General features: G+C 33.2%; 4 protein-coding genes across 4 annotated transcripts; 2 read left to right on the forward strand and 2 right to left on the reverse strand.

The window, feature by feature from the left end:
* On the forward strand, positions 121 to 1736 carry LOC104772040. The gene is made up of 4 exons (XM_019239701.1): positions 121 to 210; positions 277 to 524; positions 615 to 1135; positions 1218 to 1736. The coding sequence occupies exons 1-4, from the start codon at positions 121 to 123 to the stop codon at positions 1673 to 1675; spliced, it is 1317 nt and encodes a 438-aa protein (XP_019095246.1). The 3' UTR covers positions 1676 to 1736.
* Positions 3677 to 4694, forward strand: LOC104778702. The gene is made up of 3 exons (XM_019239702.1): positions 3677 to 3704; positions 3761 to 4093; positions 4176 to 4694. The coding sequence occupies exons 1-3, from the start codon at positions 3677 to 3679 to the stop codon at positions 4631 to 4633; spliced, it is 819 nt and encodes a 272-aa protein (XP_019095247.1). The 3' UTR covers positions 4634 to 4694.
* Positions 10023 to 11950, reverse strand: LOC104772060 (cytochrome P450 86B1-like). The gene is made up of 2 exons (XM_019243428.1): positions 10894 to 11950; positions 10023 to 10823 (listed from the first exon to the last, which is right to left on the reverse strand). Exons 1-2 carry the CDS (start codon positions 11825 to 11827, stop codon positions 10156 to 10158), a joined length of 1602 nt encoding a protein of 533 aa, XP_019098973.1. The 5' UTR covers positions 11828 to 11950; the 3' UTR covers positions 10023 to 10155.
* On the reverse strand, positions 12816 to 14582 carry LOC104772067 (cytochrome P450 86B1-like). The gene has a single exon (XM_010496724.2). The coding sequence runs from the start codon at positions 14486 to 14488 to the stop codon at positions 12899 to 12901; it is 1590 nt and encodes a 529-aa protein (XP_010495026.1). The 5' UTR covers positions 14489 to 14582; the 3' UTR covers positions 12816 to 12898.

A 14782-nucleotide genomic window follows, 5' to 3' on the forward strand; every position in this document is an offset into this window, starting at 1 on the left:
TTATGGTACAAGTCACAAGTGTGAATGATACTTTTGTTTGTTTTGGAAATTAAAAAAGTGTGCATTCAGTTTTTTGTGTTTATGATAATATTTTGTACACTATTTTTCATGATAATTTGGATGTGCAAGGCTCAATGTGTGCTTTCAGGTGTTCCCCTATCATTGAACACATTAAGTCCATNCAGCAATCTTAACCGAAACCGCAATCTTGTAATAGAAAGAAGTGAAATTCAAATGTGAAAGATGATATAATCTTCCTTTCCTTTTTTTCTTCAGACGGTAGTTACTACATTAGGAAACAATAATGTGATGGTGATATTAGACAACCACCTAACCAAACCAGGGTGGTGCTGCGCCAACAACGACGGTAACGGTTTCTTCGGTGACCAGTTCTTCGATCCCACCGTATGGGTTGCCGCTTTGAAGAAAATGGCGGGGACATTCGACGGTGTCTCTAACGTCGTTGGCATGAGTCTAAGGAATGAACTTAGAGGGCCTAAACAAAACGTTAATGATTGGTTCAAGTACGGTAACATTTTATTATTTAGTTTATGCGCGTACGTACGTACTATTCTGATTATAAGCTGATTTAATTTTTTATTAATATACGTAAGGTATATGCAACAAGGAGCAGAAGCAGTTCATTCAGCAAACAAGAATGTACTTGTGATTCTTTCCGGTCTCAGCTTCGACTCCGATCTCTCCTTTGTGAGGTCTCGACCCGTAAAACTATCATTCACGGGTAAACTCGTCTTCGAGCTCCATTGGTATTCTTTCAGTGATGGAAACTCGTGGGCAACCAATAACCCTAACGATATGTGCGGTCGGGTTCTAAACCGGATAGGAAATGGTGGCGGTTATCTCCTAAACCAAGGCTTTCCGTTGTTCCTCAGTGAATTTGGTATAGATGAAAGAGGAGGAAACGCTAATGATGACCGCTATATTGAGTGTTTAACCGGTTGGGCTGCTGAAAATGACCTCGATTGGTCGCTTTGGGCTCTTACTGGAAGCTATTACTTAAGACAAGGTGTGGTTGGGATGATTGAGTATTATGGTGTGTTGGATTCGGATTGGATTAGTGTTCGGAACTCAAGTTTCTTGCAAAAAATCTCTCTTCTTCAATCTCCGCTTCAAGGTGCATGCATATACCACAAAATTATTAAAAGTTTAGTTTTACTATAACACTTCTGTTTTATTAAATTGATTTGGTTTACTAGGACCGGGCCCTCGAACCGATGCTTACAATCTGGTTTTCCATCCTTTAACCGGACTATGCATGGTACAATCTCTCATTGACAAGACAATGCTTACTCTTGGACCGTGCAATAGTTCCGAACCATGGAGCTACACTAAAAAAGCACTAAGAATCAAAGACCGGCCTTTGTGTTTACAGAGCAACGGACCAAATAACCCGGTTACGATGACTCTAACGAGCTGCTCTACATCCAGTTCGAAATGGCAGAACGTCTCAGCCTCTAGGATGCACCTATCTTCAGCAGCAAGTAACAATACTTCTCTTTGCCTTGACGTAGATGCAACCAACAATAACGTGGTGGCTAATGCTTGCAAGTGTCTCAGCAAAGACAGCTCGTGTGAGCCAATGAGCCAGTGGTTTAAAATCATTAAAGCCACAAGGCCATTGAAGGGATCGAGTTTGCATAAAGAGATGTTGTAAAGCACTTTCCTTACTATACCTAATTATAAATTTAATTTAGTGAATAAATATTATTTTTAAATTACAATTTTTTTTACATCATAAAATTGCTTGATTTATCATTTGTTTTACAGCGGATTGCTGTATTATGTTAATTAAATTTAATTAATTTAATAATTATAAAGTATGAGAATATTTTTAGAAATATGCCCCTTTCACCTATTCATTTTCAAAAATATCGATTTTTAAATAAAAATTATAAAGTTTTATAAGATATTTCTAGATAGTAACTACTACTTAGAGAATCGATCCAAATATTTATAAGGTTTTGAAACGTTTTTAAAGAGGTATTGATAAATTATATATAAAATTTTACACACACATATACACACATATATAGGAAGGTTATGTATATTTTTATAAGACTACACATATTTCAGTTTTTAATGGCATTTTTAATAAAGTTTTTAAAAGGGTATTTTAAAAAAGTGGTACTAGAAAAGATGAATTTTTAAATTCTATATATATATAAGAAATAAATTTCCTAAATTCAATAATAAACTTTTATTTATTGAAATCATTATAATATCAAATTATATAACGTATTTCAATATAATTATACATACATATTTCTCGAATTTTTTATTTTTTATCGTTCAACTTGCATAATAGGCCCTTTTATGAGAAAATGTTAGAAATACCATTTTGTTGATACCCCTTTTCAAAAATACAAATTTTTTGGTCATTTTTAATTTTAATTTACTATAATGTGTTAAATTAAATTATAGAATTTTTTTAAGGTTTGGATTCTTTATTTTATATTTAGGATATAGTTTTAACGGAGTAGAGTTTAGTATTTGGAGTTTAGAGTTTAAAATTTAGTTATGTTGTATACTAAAAAAAAGTATTATTGAAAATAGACAACAAAAAAGAGTATTTTTGCAAAAGGGTATTTGTGCAAATGTCCCTAGTTATATTTGGTATTTTTGACCATTCGAGGTAAAACAAATATATTTTAAATAATTAAAATGAATATTTACTATGATATTCAAAAATTCAGTTGAAAAATATCTTTCTTTGTTTGGATCGGATCTACAAGTTTATGGTACAAGTCACAAGTGTGAATGATACTTTTGTTTGTTTTGGAAATTAAAAAAGTGTGCATTCAGTTTTTTGTGTTTATGATAATATTTTGTACACTATTTTTCATGATAATTTGGATGTGCAAGGCTCAATGTGTGCTTTCAGGTGTTCCCCTATCATTGAACACATTAAGTCCATTGATCTGAAATTGGTTTTGAGAAAAACTGAAAATTCATTAGAATCAACTATATCATGAACCATTTATTCATTTAAGTAAGAGAGACATGAATGGATATATGTGGAAAATAAAGCACAACTTGGATCATAAGAACTAAATATAATGATGAGTATACTAAAAAAATGTATTACAATTTTTTTTGGAGGTGAGAGAGAATTAAGGAAAATTAATTTAATAATTGTATTACAATAGTTTATTTCATTAAAACATTGTATACTTTTATAAATAAAGTAAATATATAAGAAATAATCAAACATCTAGATAAAAAAAATAAAGATGATTTATTAAGCTTGATTATCTTATTGTGCAATGATCAAAATTAATATTTTTTGAATCTGATAATTTTTTTTTGTATAGTCATCAAATTTTTATTATACATTTGTAATTTAAATTTTAAAATGATAAGAAAACAAAGAAAGAAGGAAGCAATACATAAACAAAAAAATACATAAACAAAGATTTTTTTTTATGTATATGATTCTGTAATTTTTTTTATTAATAATAAATCTTCAGTTAATCTATAGAAAACTACTTGAGGAGTAAATTGACGTAACTGAAGAAACGGGGTAAATCCGTAAATAATAAAACTCATGAGGAGTAAAAAACAATTAAACAAAAATTCGTCTTCCAGATCACCACCACCGTCGAGGCGGCCGTGGCATAGCTTCAATCCAACGCCGATAAATAAGCCAGATCGATCGATGGTGGCGACGGGTCAACACGCGGCTCGTGAATTCGACGCGCATCAATATCCGACGATGCTACCGGAAGCAATCGTCGAAAAGACTCTGATGAGTCATTCGCTGTGGTCGANCTAAACCGGATAGGAAATGGTGGCGGTTATCTCCTAAACCAAGGCTTTCCGTTGTTCCTCAGTGAATTTGGTATAGATGAAAGAGGAGGAAACGCTAATGATGACCGCTATATTGAGTGTTTAACCGGTTGGGCTGCTGAAAATGACCTCGATTGGTCGCTTTGGGCTCTTACTGGAAGCTATTACTTAAGACAAGGTGTGGTTGGGATGATTGAGTATTATGGTGTGTTGGATTCGGATTGGATTAGTGTTCGGAACTCAAGTTTCTTGCAAAAAATCTCTCTTCTTCAATCTCCGCTTCAAGGTGCATGCATATACCACAAAATTATTAAAAGTTTAGTTTTACTATAACACTTCTGTTTTATTAAATTGATTTGGTTTACTAGGACCGGGCCCTCGAACCGATGCTTACAATCTGGTTTTCCATCCTTTAACCGGACTATGCATGGTACAATCTCTCATTGACAAGACAATGCTTACTCTTGGACCGTGCAATAGTTCCGAACCATGGAGCTACACTAAAAAAGCACTAAGAATCAAAGACCGGCCTTTGTGTTTACAGAGCAACGGACCAAATAACCCGGTTACGATGACTCTAACGAGCTGCTCTACATCCAGTTCGAAATGGCAGAACGTCTCAGCCTCTAGGATGCACCTATCTTCAGCAGCAAGTAACAATACTTCTCTTTGCCTTGACGTAGATGCAACCAACAATAACGTGGTGGCTAATGCTTGCAAGTGTCTCAGCAAAGACAGCTCGTGTGAGCCAATGAGCCAGTGGTTTAAAATCATTAAAGCCACAAGGCCATTGAAGGGATCGAGTTTGCATAAAGAGATGTTGTAAAGCACTTTCCTTACTATACCTAATTATAAATTTAATTTAGTGAATAAATATTATTTTTAAATTACAATTTTTTTTACATCATAAAATTGCTTGATTTATCATTTGTTTTACAGCGGATTGCTGTATTATGTTAATTAAATTTAATTAATTTAATAATTATAAAGTATGAGAATATTTTTAGAAATATGCCCCTTTCACCTATTCATTTTCAAAAATATCGATTTTTAAATAAAAATTATAAAGTTTTATAAGATATTTCTAGATAGTAACTACTACTTAGAGAATCGATCCAAATATTTATAAGGTTTTGAAACGTTTTTAAAGAGGTATTGATAAATTATATATAAAATTTTACACACACATATACACACATATATAGGAAGGTTATGTATATTTTTATAAGACTACACATATTTCAGTTTTTAATGGCATTTTTAATAAAGTTTTTAAAAGGGTATTTTAAAAAAGTGGTACTAGAAAAGATGAATTTTTAAATTCTATATATATATAAGAAATAAATTTCCTAAATTCAATAATAAACTTTTATTTATTGAAATCATTATAATATCAAATTATATAACGTATTTCAATATAATTATATCTATATATATATAAGAAATAAATTTCCTAAATTCAATAATAAACCTTTATTTATTGAAATCATTATAATATCAAATTATATAACGTATTTCAATATAATTATACATACATATTTCTCGAATTTTTTATTTTTTATCGTTCAACTTGCATAATAGGCCCTTTTATGAGAAAATGTTAGAAATACCATTTTGTTGATACCCCTTTTCAAAAATACAAATTTTTTGGTCATTTTTAATTTTAATTTACTATAATGTGTTAAATTAAATTATAGAATTTTTTTAAGGTTTGGATTCTTTATTTTATATTTAGGATATAGTTTTAACGGAGTAGAGTTTAGTATTTGGAGTTTAGAGTTTAAAATTTAGTTATGTTGTATACTAAAAAAAAGTATTATTGAAAATAGACAACAAAAAAGAGTATTTTTGCAAAAGGGTATTTGTGCAAATGTCCCTAGTTATATTTGGTATTTTTGACCATTCGAGGTAAAACAAATATATTTTAAATAATTAAAATGAATATTTACTATGATATTCAAAAATTCAGTTGAAAAATATCTTTCTTTGTTTGGATCGGATCTACAAGTTTATGGTACAAGTCACAAGTGTGAATGATACTTTTGTTTGTTTTGGAAATTAAAAAAGTGTGCATTCAGTTTTTTGTGTTTATGATAATATTTTGTACACTATTTTTCATGATAATTTGGATGTGCAAGGCTCAATGTGTGCTTTCAGGTGTTCCCCTATCATTGAACACATTAAGTCCATTGATCTGAAATTGGTTTTGAGAAAAACTGAAAATTCATTAGAATCAACTATATCATGAACCATTTATTCATTTAAGTAAGAGAGACATGAATGGATATATGTGGAAAATAAAGCACAACTTGGATCATAAGAACTAAATATAATGATGAGTATACTAAAAAAATGTATTACAATTTTTTTTGGAGGTGAGAGAGAATTAAGGAAAATTAATTTAATAATTGTATTACAATAGTTTATTTCATTAAAACATTGTATACTTTTATAAATAAAGTAAATATATAAGAAATAATCAAACATCTAGATAAAAAAAATAAAGATGATTTATTAAGCTTGATTATCTTATTGTGCAATGATCAAAATTAATATTTTTTGAATCTGATAATTTTTTTTTGTATAGTCATCAAATTTTTATTATACATTTGTAATTTAAATTTTAAAATGATAAGAAAACAAAGAAAGAAGGAAGCAATACATAAACAAAAAAATACATAAACAAAGATTTTTTTTTATGTATATGATTCTGTAATTTTTTTTATTAATAATAAATCTTCAGTTAATCTATAGAAAACTACTTGAGGAGTAAATTGACGTAACTGAAGAAACGGGGTAAATCCGTAAATAATAAAACTCATGAGGAGTAAAAAACAATTAAACAAAAATTCGTCTTCCAGATCACCACCACCGTCGAGGCGGCCGTGGCATAGCTTCAATCCAACGCCGATAAATAAGCCAGATCGATCGATGGTGGCGACGGGTCAACACGCGGCTCGTGAATTCGACGCGCATCAATATCCGACGATGCTACCGGAAGCAATCGTCGAAAAGACTCTGATGAGTCATTCGCTGTGGTCGAAAAAACTCTCTCTCAATCCTTTCCTTAGTACTTTTTGTTAATCAATTGGATTGAATCATCTGAGTTTAGGATTTGTTCTTACATGATCTTTGACCAATGCATGTTTCTGAGACAACGCAATGTGTTGTGCTATGAGTTTGTGGAATGATCTTAAACTCTTTTAAGGCTTAGGTGGTGGTAGAAGGTGAAGATGTTACATTGTGGTTTTGGATACTAAACATGAAAAAGTATTTATCTTTTTGCAAACCCTTCTACAGGGGAACATGACTTGAGTACCTTCTCATACAACATTCTCTGTTTTCTGTGAATCATCTTAGTCTTGAATGTGTATCTTCTCTTCCAGGGACTTTGGCGAGATGGTTACCTTGAGACCGTGCTTCATGTACAAAGTTGTTGTAACTCTGGGGACAACGACATGATCTTTAACAACTTTGATTGAGTATCTTNAATCTGGTTTTCCATCCTTTAACCGGACTATGCATGGTACAATCTCTCATTGACAAGACAATGCTTACTCTTGGACCGTGCAATAGTTCCGAACCATGGAGCTACACTAAAAAAGCACTAAGAATCAAAGACCGGCCTTTGTGTTTACAGAGCAACGGACCAAATAACCCGGTTACGATGACTCTAACGAGCTGCTCTACATCCAGTTCGAAATGGCAGAACGTCTCAGCCTCTAGGATGCACCTATCTTCAGCAGCAAGTAACAATACTTCTCTTTGCCTTGACGTAGATGCAACCAACAATAACGTGGTGGCTAATGCTTGCAAGTGTCTGAGCAAAGACAGCTCGTGTGAGCCAATGAGCCAGTGGTTTAAAATCATTAAAGCCACAAGGCCATTGAAGGGATCGAGTTTGCATAAAGAGATGTTGTAAAGCACTTTCCTTACTATACCTAATTATAAATTTAATTTAGTGAATAAATATTATTTTTAAATTACAATTTTTTTTACATCATAAAATTGCTTGATTTATCATTTGTTTTACAGCGGATTGCTGTATTATGTTAATTAAATTTAATTAATTTAATAATTATAAAGTATGAGAATATTTTTAGAAATATGCCCCTTTCACCTATTCATTTTCAAAAATATCGATTTTTAAATAAAAATTATAAAGTTTTATAAGATATTTCTAGATAGTAACTACTACTTAGAGAATCGATCCAAATATTTATAAGGTTTTGAAACGTTTTTAAAGAGGTATTGATAAATTATATATAAAATTTTACACACACATATACACACATATATAGGAAGGTTATGTATATTTTTATAAGACTACACATATTTCAGTTTTTAATGGCATTTTTAATAAAGTTTTTAAAAGGGTATTTTAAAAAAGTGGTACTAGAAAAGATGAATTTTTAAATTCTATATATATATAAGAAATAAATTTCCTAAATTCAATAATAAACCTTTATTTATTGAAATCATTATAATATCAAATTATATAACGTATTTCAATATAATTATACATACATATTTCTCGAATTTTTTATTTTTTATCGTTCAACTTGCATAATAGGCCCTTTTATGAGAAAATGTTAGAAATACCATTTTGTTGATACCCCTTTTCAAAAATACAAATTTTTTGGTCATTTTTAATTTTAATTTACTATAATGTGTTAAATTAAATTATAGAATTTTTTTAAGGTTTGGATTCTTTATTTTATATTTAGGATATAGTTTTAACGGAGTAGAGTTTAGTATTTGGAGTTTAGAGTTTAAAATTTAGTTATGTTGTATACTAAAAAAAAGTATTATTGAAAATAGACAACAAAAAAGAGTATTTTTGCAAAAGGGTATTTGTGCAAATGTCCCTAGTTATATTTGGTATTTTTGACCATTCGAGGTAAAACAAATATATTTTAAATAATTAAAATGAATATTTACTATGATATTCAAAAATTCAGTTGAAAAATATCTTTCTTTGTTTGGATCGGATCTACAAGTTTATGGTACAAGTCACAAGTGTGAATGATACTTTTGTTTGTTTTGGAAATTAAAAAAGTGTGCATTCAGTTTTTTGTGTTTATGATAATATTTTGTACACTATTTTTCATGATAATTTGGATGTGCAAGGCTCAATGTGTGCTTTCAGGTGTTCCCCTATCATTGAACACATTAAGTCCATTGATCTGAAATTGGTTTTGAGAAAAACTGAAAATTCATTAGAATCAACTATATCATGAACCATTTATTCATTTAAGTAAGAGAGACATGAATGGATATATGTGGAAAATAAAGCACAACTTGGATCATAAGAACTAAATATAATGATGAGTATACTAAAAAAATGTATTACAATTTTTTTTGGAGGTGAGAGAGAATTAAGGAAAATTAATTTAATAATTGTATTACAATAGTTTATTTCATTAAAACATTGTATACTTTTATAAATAAAGTAAATATATAAGAAATAATCAAACATCTAGATAAAAAAAATAAAGATGATTTATTAAGCTTGATTATCTTATTGTGCAATGATCAAAATTAATATTTTTTGAATCTGATAATTTTTTTTTGTATAGTCATCAAATTTTTATTATACATTTGTAATTTAAATTTTAAAATGATAAGAAAACAAAGAAAGAAGGAAGCAATACATAAACAAAAAAATACATAAACAAAGATTTTTTTTTATGTATATGATTCTGTAATTTTTTTTATTAATAATAAATCTTCAGTTAATCTATAGAAAACTACTTGAGGAGTAAATTGACGTAACTGAAGAAACGGGGTAAATCCGTAAATAATAAAACTCATGAGGAGTAAAAAACAATTAAACAAAAATTCGTCTTCCAGATCACCACCACCGTCGAGGCGGCCGTGGCATAGCTTCAATCCAACGCCGATAAATAAGCCAGATCGATCGATGGTGGCGACGGGTCAACACGCGGCTCGTGAATTCGACGCGCATCAATATCCGACGATGCTACCGGAAGCAATCGTCGAAAAGACTCTGATGAGTCATTCGCTGTGGTCGAAAAAACTCTCTCTCAATCCTTTCCTTAGTACTTTTTGTTAATCAATTGGATTGAATCATCTGAGTTTAGGATTTGTTCTTACATGATCTTTGACCAATGCATGTTTCTGAGACAACGCAATGTGTTGTGCTATGAGTTTGTGGAATGATCTTAAACTCTTTTAAGGCTTAGGTGGTGGTAGAAGGTGAAGATGTTACATTGTGGTTTTGGATACTAAACATGAAAAAGTATTTATCTTTTTGCAAACCCTTCTACAGGGGAACATGACTTGAGTACCTTCTCATACAACATTCTCTGTTTTCTGTGAATCATCTTAGTCTTGAATGTGTATCTTCTCTTCCAGGGACTTTGGCGAGATGGTTACCTTGAGACCGTGCTTCATGTACAAGGTTGTTGTAACTCTGGGGACAACGATATGATCTTTAACAACTTTGATTGAGTATCTTAACAAGACTGAAGCAGCCACTGTCTTCATCTGTAGGTAAGCAAATGTTTTCCCTAAACACAGCCTTGGTCCAGCGTTAAACACAACGTATTTGAATTGGTCATCGCTCACAAAGTTCCCTGCTTGGATCCATCTCTCTGGTTTGAATGATTCACAGTCTTTTCCCCAAATGGATTCTGTCCTTCCCATGGCGTAAGTTGCAAAGTAAACCCGTGAACCTTTACGTATGAAAGTCCCATCCGGGAAAACATCGTCTTCAGTGGCTTGTTTCATTTCCATTGGTATTGGAGGGTAAAGTCTCATGGTCTCTGAAAGTGCTGCTTGTAGATATACCATGTCGTTTAGTTCTTTGACCGTGAAGAGACTCTCGTTTTTGCTTGTTTCTTGATGATCCCCTCGCTTTTTCAATATTTCTCTAATCTCACGGATGATTTTGTTTTTAACTTCTGGGTGTTTCTGTATCACCCAGAAGAACCATGTAAGTGCAACTGAACTTGTGTCTCTNAATAAACTTTTATTTATTGAAATCATTATAATATCAAATTATATAACGTATTTCAATATAATTATATATATATATATATAAGAAATAAATTTCCTAAATTCAATAATAAACCNTGGAAGGATCTTTTTCATCAGTCTTCTTGTGACTTTCTACCTCAATAATTCTTGAGAGGACATCGGATCTGTTACCTAACGTTTTTTCCTCCTTGAGCTTGCAGATACGATCCACAACTATCTTGTCTACAAACTCATGAACAACCTCAACAGCTTTCCTGAGACTTTTCTCATACCCGATGTCGAGGAACCTCAGGGACTTCCATATAAAAGGAGGAATCATGAATCTAAACAGTGTAGATTCCGTTGCTTCTTCAAAAGCTTGAGCGAATGGAACAAGGGGAAGATCAGAATCCAGAGTTCCAGGGTCATCACCTAGACCCGCGATGCAGATGTTGTCAAATGTCAAGCGCAAGAGCACATCTTGGAGGTCGAAAGCCTCTTGTGACTTTGCGAAACTCTCCATCACCTTCAACAGCTTCTCCCTTACCAAGTCTTGTGTTGTCTTAAAGGAATGCTCCACGAACCGGGTTGAATGCATTTCGGTTATGATGATCCGTCGTTGCTCCTTCCAAGACTCAGCATCAGCATTAAAGATACCATCCTCGAGCAGATCAGTGAACCGGTCTTTAAAGAAGGTGCCTTTGGGGAAGTTCTTGAAATTAGTCTTGAGCATGTACTCGACATTCGCAGGGACACAAGTCACAGCTCCAGAAGAGCCACTAAGCCACATTCCGTTATAGAGAAATGTACCTTGGCATTTTGTTAAACACCTTGTGACCCAACTATAGACTTCATTCCTGTGAAAGAAGAACTCTGGAGTGATTCCAAACACTGGCCATATCGTTGGCCCCTCCTTTTTGGTTATCTTCTCACGGAGGCAACAGAAAACAAAGAGTCCCAACAACGCGAGAGAAGCATCGGAAAGACAAAGATGATTATAAACCCTCTCTGTTAAAGACATGGAAGACGTTTGAGACATTGATAGTTAATCTCAGTGAAATATCTCTGTTTTTGTACTTGTGGTCAGATGGAAAGTTGTTTGATGTGAAAGTGTAATAAGTAACCTGAAGAGTCAAATAGTATTTGAATAAATATTTATTATCATGCGTTTTCTGTTTTGGCTTAAGAACTCCACTTTTTGTTGCAATCTTCAGGCAGAGACAGTTTAGCTCTGAGGAATTTAGTCAATTATAATAAAAGATGAAGTTTCTTGTGGGACACGAAACGTTAATGTTCGTACTAACGCAAATTGTATGTTTGGCAAAATGCGCGCAAAGAATGCTATCAAAAATGCAAAATTTGCGTTCATGACTTTGGTGACACCACCTTATAAATTGTATCAAACTCTGGAAATTGGGACTTACTGCTCTTATACTACAAAATGGGCATGGGCCTCAAATATCTAAATCCAAGTTCTGTTTTTCTTTCGGCAGTTTGGATTTGTATGGAATATGTTGGTGAGACTGGGGGGCTTATACTTGCTACTGATTGTATAAACACTGAGTTCTCACTTCCTATGTTAATAATGCTTGGTTTAGCAATTAGCATCATCATCATTGTGATCAAGTTCCATTTTGTATGTACAGTAGTATATTTCATTATTTTGGATGTTCATAACTGGAACAAGACAGAAATTAATATAAAGAGGCCCAATATTTTGGTTTGTTGAGTTAGAGCTTGTTGAATTGAATCTGTCCATTAGGTTGGAATGATAACTTTTGATAATCATTTAGAGCTGTTCTTATAGGAATGAGACGTCACGTAAGACCTTGGAAGCCAGTGGTTTAAGCCTGAGCACAAGAAGCTGATGTAAAGCAATCTTTCATGTTACTCCATGGATGAATACATTTCTTCAGTCTTGAAATATATCAAATAAGTTATTTGACAGAACATGCAACACACATTGTACAATGTATTGAGATGATTAGTAGTTAACTCCAAAACAGGTATATACTTTTTCATTGAGATTTGTAAAATGTCAAAAAATATTAAATTGTGGTTTTAAGCAATAGAACTGAGTTCCTCTAAGGTATTTTAGTTTACAACTCTTCTACATGGAACATGACTCAAGTCTCGTTTCTTCCAGCGACCTTGGTGTGATTGTCACTTTGAGGCCGTACTTCATGTACAAGTTAGTCGTGACTCTAGGAACAATGGCGTGATCTTGAGAAACCTTGATTGAATACCTCAACAAAACTGAAGCAGCTATCATCTTCATCTGCAGGTAGGCAAATGTTTTCCCTATACAAAGCCTTGGTCCTGCGTTGAACACAACATATTTGAACTGGTCGTCACTGAAAAACTTCCCTGCTTGGATCCATCTCTCTGGTCTGAAACTTTCACAATCTTTTCCCCAGATTGATTCCATCCTTCCCATGGCATAGATTGAGAAGTAAACACGTGAACCTTTTCTTACGAATGTCCCATCAGGTAATACATCATCTTCAATGGCTTGTTTCATTTCCATTGGGATTGGAGGGTAAAGTCTCAGTGTTTCTGAAAGTGCTGCTTGTAGATATACCATGTTGTTTAGTTCTCTGACCGTGAAGAGGCTCTCAGTTTTGCTATTTGGAGAATCCCCTCGCTGTCTCAATATATCTCTGATCTCACTGATGATCTTGTTTTCAACGTCTGGATGTTTCTGTATCACCCAGCAGAACCATGAAAGTGCAACAGAACTTGTATCTCGTCCAGCTAAAATAAAACTTGTACAAAATTGTCTGAAAAATCTGATGGTGGAAGGATCAATCTTGTTTCCCTTTCTATGACTCTCTGTCTGAATGATCCTTGAGAGAACATCAAATCTACTATCTAACGTTTCTTCCTCCTTGAGCTCGCAGATACGATCCACGATCATCTTGTCGACGAACCCATGCACGACCCCAACAGCTTTCCTTAGACCTTTCTCATACCCAATGTCGAGGAACCTCATGGGTTTCCATATAAATGGAGGGATCATGAATCTAAACAGAGTAGACTCTGTTGCTTCCTCAAACGCTTTAGCGTATGGGACTTGTGGGAGATCAGAAGCTAAAGTTTCAGGGTCATCACCTAGACCAGCAATGCAGATGATGTCAAACGTCAAACGTAGGAACACATCTTGGAGGTCGAAAGCTTCTTGTGACCTAGCGAAACTCTCCAACACCTTTAATAGCTTCTTCCTTACTAAATGTTGTGTTGTTTGAAAAGAATGCTCCACAAACCGGGTTGAATGCATCTCGGTTATGATGATCCGTCTTTGCTCCTTCCAAGATTCATCGTCAGCATTGAAAATACCATCCTCGAGCAGATCACTGAACCGGTCTTTAAAGAAGGCACCTTTGGGGAAGTTCTTGAAATTAGTCTTGAGCATGTACTCGACATTGGCAGGGACACAAGTCACAGCTCCGTAAGACCCGTCAAACCAAATTCCGCGGTAAAGAAACGTACCTCGGCAGTTTGTTAAACTTTTTGTGACCCAACCGTAGACATCATTCATATGAAAGAAAAACTCTAAAGTAATTCCCAACACTGGCCATAGCATTGGTCCACGCTTGTTGGTTAACTTCTCACGCAAGCAGCAGAAAATAAAGAGCCCTAAAAAGGCAAGAAATAGATCGAAGAGAGAAAGATGATTATAAAATCGCTCTGTTATAGACATTGTAATTTCTCTCTCAGTAAAGTCTCTGTTTGGTTGTTTGTGGTGATGGCATTGTTTCAAGAGTATTTGAGTAAAGATTTGTGATACATCTCATGTTTTGAATTTGGAATTACATTTGCTGTCTTCGTGTATAATTGGTGTATTTGAAGAAGATGAGGGATTCTTGTTTGAGACGGAAACGGAACGTAATTAGGCTATTGCAAATTGTGTGTTTATTGAGAAAAAAACGTGAAAGAATGATTCCAGGAAAAATGCAAATGTGCCTGTCATGTCTTATGTGAGTATCAGACATAA

This window comes from Camelina sativa, chromosome 3 (genome assembly GCF_000633955.1).
Source record: "Camelina sativa cultivar DH55 chromosome 3, Cs, whole genome shotgun sequence".
Taxonomy (NCBI): domain Eukaryota; kingdom Viridiplantae; phylum Streptophyta; class Magnoliopsida; order Brassicales; family Brassicaceae; genus Camelina; species Camelina sativa.

Bases quoted from the DNA above. Each gene is read 5' to 3' on its own strand.
- LOC104772067 (XM_010496724.2), bottom strand. From the start codon at position 14,488: ATGTCTATAACAGAGCGATTTTATAATCATCTTTCTCTCTTCGATCTA.